Source organism: Motacilla alba, chromosome 7, assembly GCF_015832195.1.
Source record: "Motacilla alba alba isolate MOTALB_02 chromosome 7, Motacilla_alba_V1.0_pri, whole genome shotgun sequence".
NCBI classification, from domain to species: Eukaryota; Metazoa; Chordata; class Aves; order Passeriformes; family Motacillidae; genus Motacilla; species Motacilla alba.
This window is the reverse complement of record NC_052022.1, coordinates 28,599,216-28,605,812: the sequence shown is the minus strand read 5'-3', so window position 1 is coordinate 28,605,812 and position 6,597 is coordinate 28,599,216. Positions and strand designations below refer to the sequence as shown.

The 6,597-nt window shown below is 38.1% G+C and overlaps 1 protein-coding gene across 1 annotated transcript; it reads left to right on the top strand.

Moving 5' to 3' along the window:
- The first annotated feature begins 691 nt into the window (after nucleotides 1-691).
- On the top strand, nucleotides 692-6,154 carry LOC119702958 (baculoviral IAP repeat-containing protein 5.1-like). Its single transcript, XM_038141769.1, is given in 5 exon segments — nucleotides 692-1,912; nucleotides 2,531-2,640; nucleotides 2,961-3,075; nucleotides 4,148-4,428; nucleotides 6,151-6,154. Coding segments are annotated over 5 exon segments (648 nt in total). The 5' UTR covers nucleotides 692-1,774.
- The last annotated feature ends 443 nt before the right edge of the window (nucleotides 6,155-6,597 follow it).

Sequence of the window (6,597 nt, the reverse complement as noted above, 5' to 3'; positions counted from 1 at the left end):
GGCTGTTGGAAATTTTTTGTTTGTTTTAAACGCCATAAAAACAATCAAAGCAAAAAAAAAAAATCCATATTTCAATTCTCATGCATAAATACCACCCAGGACTCCAAGGTCCCATATTACTGTGGTGTTTTTGATTAAATAATACATTACACATAATGCATTTTTGAAAAAAATAGAATTTTCAGATAAGATTGCTTACAAGAAACATTTAAAATATTATGGTTTTATTCCATTTTTGTATTTTCCATGTGAAATGACACAAACAAATTAGTTAAATAGATCACGACATCACAAGATGATAAAATATGCTATAATATTTAACCCACGGTATCTTTTAAACAACAGACAAACTGTTCATTCCTGAAAATAATCCATATGCATGAATTAGTGCATTATGTTAAAGAGAAGCAAGAGATCTAACAATTTTACCACGTTTTTGGGCAGTTAAAAACAGGTTTTGGGTTTGGTTTGGCATTTCAACTTTTAGTTAAACCAAGTTCCTTGCTTCATACAAATACACTCACATGTGCACACACACACAAACAGTAAAAAGAGATTAAAATACCTGATCACCAGCAAACTTAAGAAAGGCTGCCATGGAGTCAGCATCAGGAGAAACTATCAATATCAGTACCTGGAGGGCCCAGGCTATGAATGATAGAGTCCTGCACTATTGGTATCATCTAGAAAAGAAAAAAAAAATTAAAGTACCCTATTTTCATGTAACACATGTTACTCTAAATATCTGAATACAAATTTCAAGGACAGTATTCCTGCATATACAATAGGCATCAGTACAGTCCCAAAGGAATCAATGATGTAGCATTTGTAAACCTAGGCAAAAACAATGCCCTAAGAGCTGGCATTGGAAGTCCTATACAAATGTTCTTTAATCTCATTTCTGTCACCACATCTGGACAGAATAATGGGCTGGATATTTTCTGCACTTACTCCATCTGTATTTCAGAGAAAATTTAAAATTTCAAGTCTCACAATGCAACATCTTTCAGAGCTGTTAAGATCTTGGCTTAGAAAGCTGCTGCATGCAGCAGTCTTGAAGACACTGATGTTTAAACTTCTACTGAATTTAACTGGACTCTGTACCAAAATAGGAGACAGTTTATAAAATGACAGCTTAATGCCTTGATACTGTAAGCCCTTACAGATATACACCTTTAAAATGTTATCATCCAGCATCTGGCTATGCTCTATAATATTTTTAAATGGAACTGAATATTTATATTATTATAAAATAACCACCTCCTCTTTAACGAAATGCAACACTATTTGCAAAGACAATCCTAAGAATTAATCTCTGAATGTGAAATTCAAGAAACACTGAAGGATTCAAATAGCAATGTTAATTTAATCCCCTTGCTTGCAACCAGGATAGTATTTTTTAAAACTTTATATGCAAAGCTTCTGTATTTGTAACTAGAGTTTTTTAGCTTGCAGTTTTTGACATTTCAGTTGTAAAATCTGCAATTACCATAGGTACTTTCAGGTAAAAAAAGCAAAGTTAAAAAGTTTTCAGTTGAAAAAGTTTCTGTATCCTGTATGACCAAGGACACAGACTGTGGCACAAGGGGAAGAAATTCCAGCAGCTTCATTTCCCTTGGTTGTCCTGCCCATAAACTCACCTGTGTTAGGCAGAGACTGATGCTCCATTAGGCTTTCTCCTGCTCTCCAGGTGCAATGTGTCACCAATCAGCAAAGGCCTTAAATGTGAGAGCAGGAGGGAGGCTCTGCCTTTCACTGATTGCAGGCTTCATAGATGGAGACGCTGCTGCAAGAGTTCAGCTCAGCTGCCAAGCTCTTAACTGACTTTAAGGAGATGTATGAATATGAGACCCGTTTAAAAACCTTCACCAAGTGGCCCTTCCAGGAAAACTGCAAGTGCACTCCAGAGAATGTAAGTCTGAAAATGGTTGTTTTGCCTCTGCCTTAATTTATATATGCTATGCCTGAATATGAAGTCATTGTTAAGTATATTCAGGTTCAAGAGGAGTCCACTAAGCCTGAAGATGAAAAGTTAAATACTCAGTTTTCCTTTGTTCCCTGCTCGGAAATACCACAGTTGGGATTGACTGGTTTTTCTGTGTTCAGTTCACAGTCTACCTACAGATTTTAATAGTTACTGTTCTTGTTACTATTTTTTCCTGTCATTTAAAAATTAATTTCTTTTATTACATAGTCTTTCTAACTGCAAATTTCTATTCATGAGAAAGCAGCATACATTAAAATACGGGTCCAGCAGGAAGAATATAGTGAAATGATCACTACTTCAAATTCAGAAATGGGAATTATTTAAATAAAAAAATCCACCTGACTTTAGCACATACATGATACTGCCAGCCTGAATTTCAGATGAGTCATACTGCTGGAGTTACCTGAGAAGGTGTTTGGTTACTGAAACAAACTTAATTTTCGGTGTCCTGACTAGCTATGATTCTAAAGTGTCAGGAAATGGAAGTAAATATGAGTGGTGTGTGTGGGATAAGGCTCTAAACTTCTGAACTGTCCCCTGCAGATGGCAAAGGCTGGCTTCATCCACTGTCCAAGCGCAAATGAACCAGATGTGGCAAAATGTTTCTTTTGCTTGTTAGAACTGGTGGGCTGGGAACCAAATGATGACCCATGGTAAGCACAGATGTAACAATGCTCTTGAGAAGTATCTCTCAAAATTTTTCGAGTAATTTTACAATGAGTTAATGTCCCTGTCGATTTCCACTATGACAGTGTGCAAACCTGGAAGCTTATCTTGCCTAGTAACTGTGAAATTGTTCAAGTAGCTTTTATCTGAGATCCACTAAAATCTATTGCATCTTTTCTGTATGATATTCTTTCTGCTGGTAGACAGCACAAGTACTGAAGAGACCTGCCTGTACAGATGTCTTCCTCTCCTGAAATGAAACTTCTCTGGATTTAACATCTGTTCTTATTCTGGGCTTACATTGCAGGGAGGAGCACACAAAACGTCACACCTGTGACTTTTTATCCCTTCCCAAGCACTTTGATGAGCTGACAATGGAGGAGTACTACATGCTGGAGATGACACGGCTGAGGACCTTCATTGTAAGTGTTAGCCGCTGTCATCTGAAATTCAAAGCTAAAATATAAACAACAACTTCTCTTGCTAAGATTTCCAAGCATCAGCCAGGAATGACTGTCTAAGGCTAGAACATGACTTATTCTGAAGTAACAATTTATGTGCATTATTGGCCAAGAAATCTGCACCTAAGCACTTCTCAGTGTAATTTATTGTCTGGCTTTTGAATGCAAACCTGTTTCCTTTAGAAGTGTTTTTCCAACATCTCATTACAGCAGAGAAAAAATATATAGGCTGCAATAATCAATGCACAAAACTCAACAATGAGCAGCTGATGAACAACATATGTGAAAAGACAAAATTTGATCAGATTATTGCTTCACATGGCCAGTTTTACATATAAATCTGCCTAATTAAATTTTAAAGCTCATTTCAAATATTTTACTCCTCCCCGCTTCTGGGGTTTCATGCCATTGTGTTGACATGTAAAAAAGCACACAGCTGAGCAGCTCAGTTGATCAGGATCAGCTGATCTATGAGCCCTAATCCTAGGGACAGTAAGAATCAAGTGAACCAAGTTCCCTAATGGGGAACAGTAAAAGATTCTGCTTATTACTTGTTGGTGGGTTCGCACAAGTAAGATTTCTGCCTTGCTAATAATGTTCTGTATTAAATATAGACCTGGTGACTGTCAAGGTTAAGTGTTTAAGTCACTGTGCAACAGATTAAAGTACAAAACAATAGGATCATGTGGCACAGTGATAACTTGGAAGGTGGACTAAGTGTGGTGTTACCTAACTTGAACTGTGAATAATTTAGAGCAATGCTTCAAGGTACAAAAGGAGCCTTGGCCATAATATGACTGTATTTCTAAGTGAGGTGTATAAAAATTTGAAGCAGCAGCTTCAGGTGGGGACACAGCCCCAAGGATACTGTCACCGATAGCTGGGAGGGCTGTGCACTAGGCTGACCAGGGCACGATTGCTACCGTGAAACACTGATACCCGAATGCAGCCCGAGGAGAGGGGGTTGGACTGTGGCTGAACTACACAGTTAGACTGCTCAGCTGAAAGGCTCAATCTCTTGCTTTGATTCAAGTGCAAAGTTGGCAGCCGCACAATAAACTCTTTTCAAGAAGAAGTCGCGGCAACGAGGCAGAGGCTCGTGAATTACTTTGGCTCCAGACCCTCGCTCCCGGCACCGCTGCCTCTCGGGGATGAGCCTTCAGCCCAGCAGCCTGGAGGCTCAGCTGCCGGCCAAAAGGAGCCCAGGACAAGTGAGCTGTGACGTCTGGCTCTAAAAGTGTCTCTTAATTTGGTGCGAACATTCCTGTCTCTGTCTGAGAGCGAATCCAAAGCTGACCAGATGTGCGAGGAAGTGTATGTAGAGAACTGCTCGTGGATCAGAGGAGTGAGCACAGACAGGGATGGCCTGGCTCTCACATGTGCTTTCTTGGTATGGCTGGGTGGGGAGCTAAGAGTACTTTCACTACCCTGCCAGTGTATGAAAAATGTCCAAGCAAATACTTCTATTCTGGTTTTTAGCAAGCTGACTTTTTTTTTTTGAATAAAGATTCACAACAAGAGTACTTTCTGTGATATGTGTTAAAACCTTACACCTAGACTCAAATCACAACAGTTCTGCTTCAAAACACTTTCCAGGGCACTAAATGGATCTGTGTGCCTGCAACTATTGCTTAAGCACCTGCATTATCTGCACTCCTGCTCACCTCTAAGCTGTCTTTCTAAATCAGACAAAATTGACACAGACAATGATATCCAGCAAAACTAGCAGGTGTACTGAATAAGGGTAGACACAAGGGGTGTGTAAGACAGTCTCAAGGAAGAGCTCTGGGGATTTTGTTGTGCAACTGAAACAACAAAAGCTAAAGTCCTACTATTCTGTTTTGAAAAGTTTTTCATTACAATTTCAAACTGGCTGGAGTACTTTTAAAATCTTATTAATTCCTATTTTCCTTTATGAGAGCCTGTTGTAGAATAAAAATGCATGCATGCTTGCAAATATTTTTGGTTTTTGAGATGCAGACAGACCTTTCTCAGTAAGGTGAAAGTTTTGTACAGTTCTTTGTCAGGTCTCAGGCAGTGAATGAACAGCTGCTTTTGAAACTCCCCTGACTTGTCTTTCCACTCTGCAAGAAAATCCTCATGCTGGGGATCCTAAAAACATGTATTTCAACATTCTTCAAAGCATTTATGAATTCCCTATCTTGAGAGTAAATTATCCCTTGATACATCAATCCATGAAGGGACTATTTCCCAAAGAACTCAAGTCCTCAACTTGCTGTATCTTTTTATTGTAAATGCCCAAAGAAAGCATAATTTTCATTACTTGCCCATTTCCTGCATTTTGGTCAAGTGAAGAAGCTGGAACTGTTTAGTTCCTTTAATGTCTCTCATTGTACTCTTTTATGAGCTTTTCCAACCAAAACTCCATTCTTTCTCTCTCTGCGTACTTTATGCTATTTCTTTAATAAAAAGTATTTCTAATGCCTTGATATTTACAATGAAAAAAATGCACCATCTTTTTTTTAAAGGAATCTAAGAAGTCCTGGGTCATTTCACTGAATATTGGTGATAGGTTTTCATCATTTAAATTAACAGTAAGAAAAGTGAACTGGCAAAAGTGTTACCTGGACATGAAAGTGGTTCTGGTCAGATAGGAAGAGTAAGATAGAAGGATAATTTTTTATTTGTCTGAGTACCTTGAACACCTCAGACAAAATAAGGTGAAGTCCATTCAGGTGGTTTGAAGTGCAGTGTAAGAATTTGTAGAATTTTCTTCAAATTCTTTTTTTGAGGTAGAAACAAAGATGTGGAAAATCTCTATAGCTTTTTCCCAATTACCTAGGTCACCAAGCCCTTGGCAGAGAGCTACTCAGAGGATCATTCCTGTGTTTCAGGCATGGTGATCATTCTGAGACCTAACTGTAATCTATCATAATTAAAATTATCAAATTGTAATTATCTAATTATAATCTATTATCATTAAAAAGTGTAAAGCTTTTGACAGAAGATCAAGAAAGAGAGCAAGTGATGTTGTTTGATCTGTGTTTCAATCTATTTGTTTTTTTTTCCATTCAGTTAACAAGAAATGGACTATTTTTAATATTATTACTGTAATAATTACTGAGTTATTACTAGCATTAAGTCCTTTCAAAGTTATGCTTCTTCATCAGTGAAATGGATGTACATACCATTTATGCACAAAATACTGACACAAAGATGACTGCAGGACAAAATGTAAATTTTTTTCAAGTCACAAAAGTAACGTGGTTTGAATGAGAAAAGAATGGTTAAAAGAGTCTCAGCATAGAGCCTGTTGTAAAGAGTCTGACTAGTGAAGGTATCCCAAGCCAAACAGGGCTATGTGAAATGTAAATTCACAGACAATTTTCTGTGGGGCTGCCTACCTCTGTCTTTGCTGGCCTTGTGGCTTTCTTCAATTGCTGCTGGACTCTCTACTGGAGCACTTCTTGCCTTCACTGGGTAGAGTGATCAAAAAGGGCTTACAGCAAACATTCCCTAGGA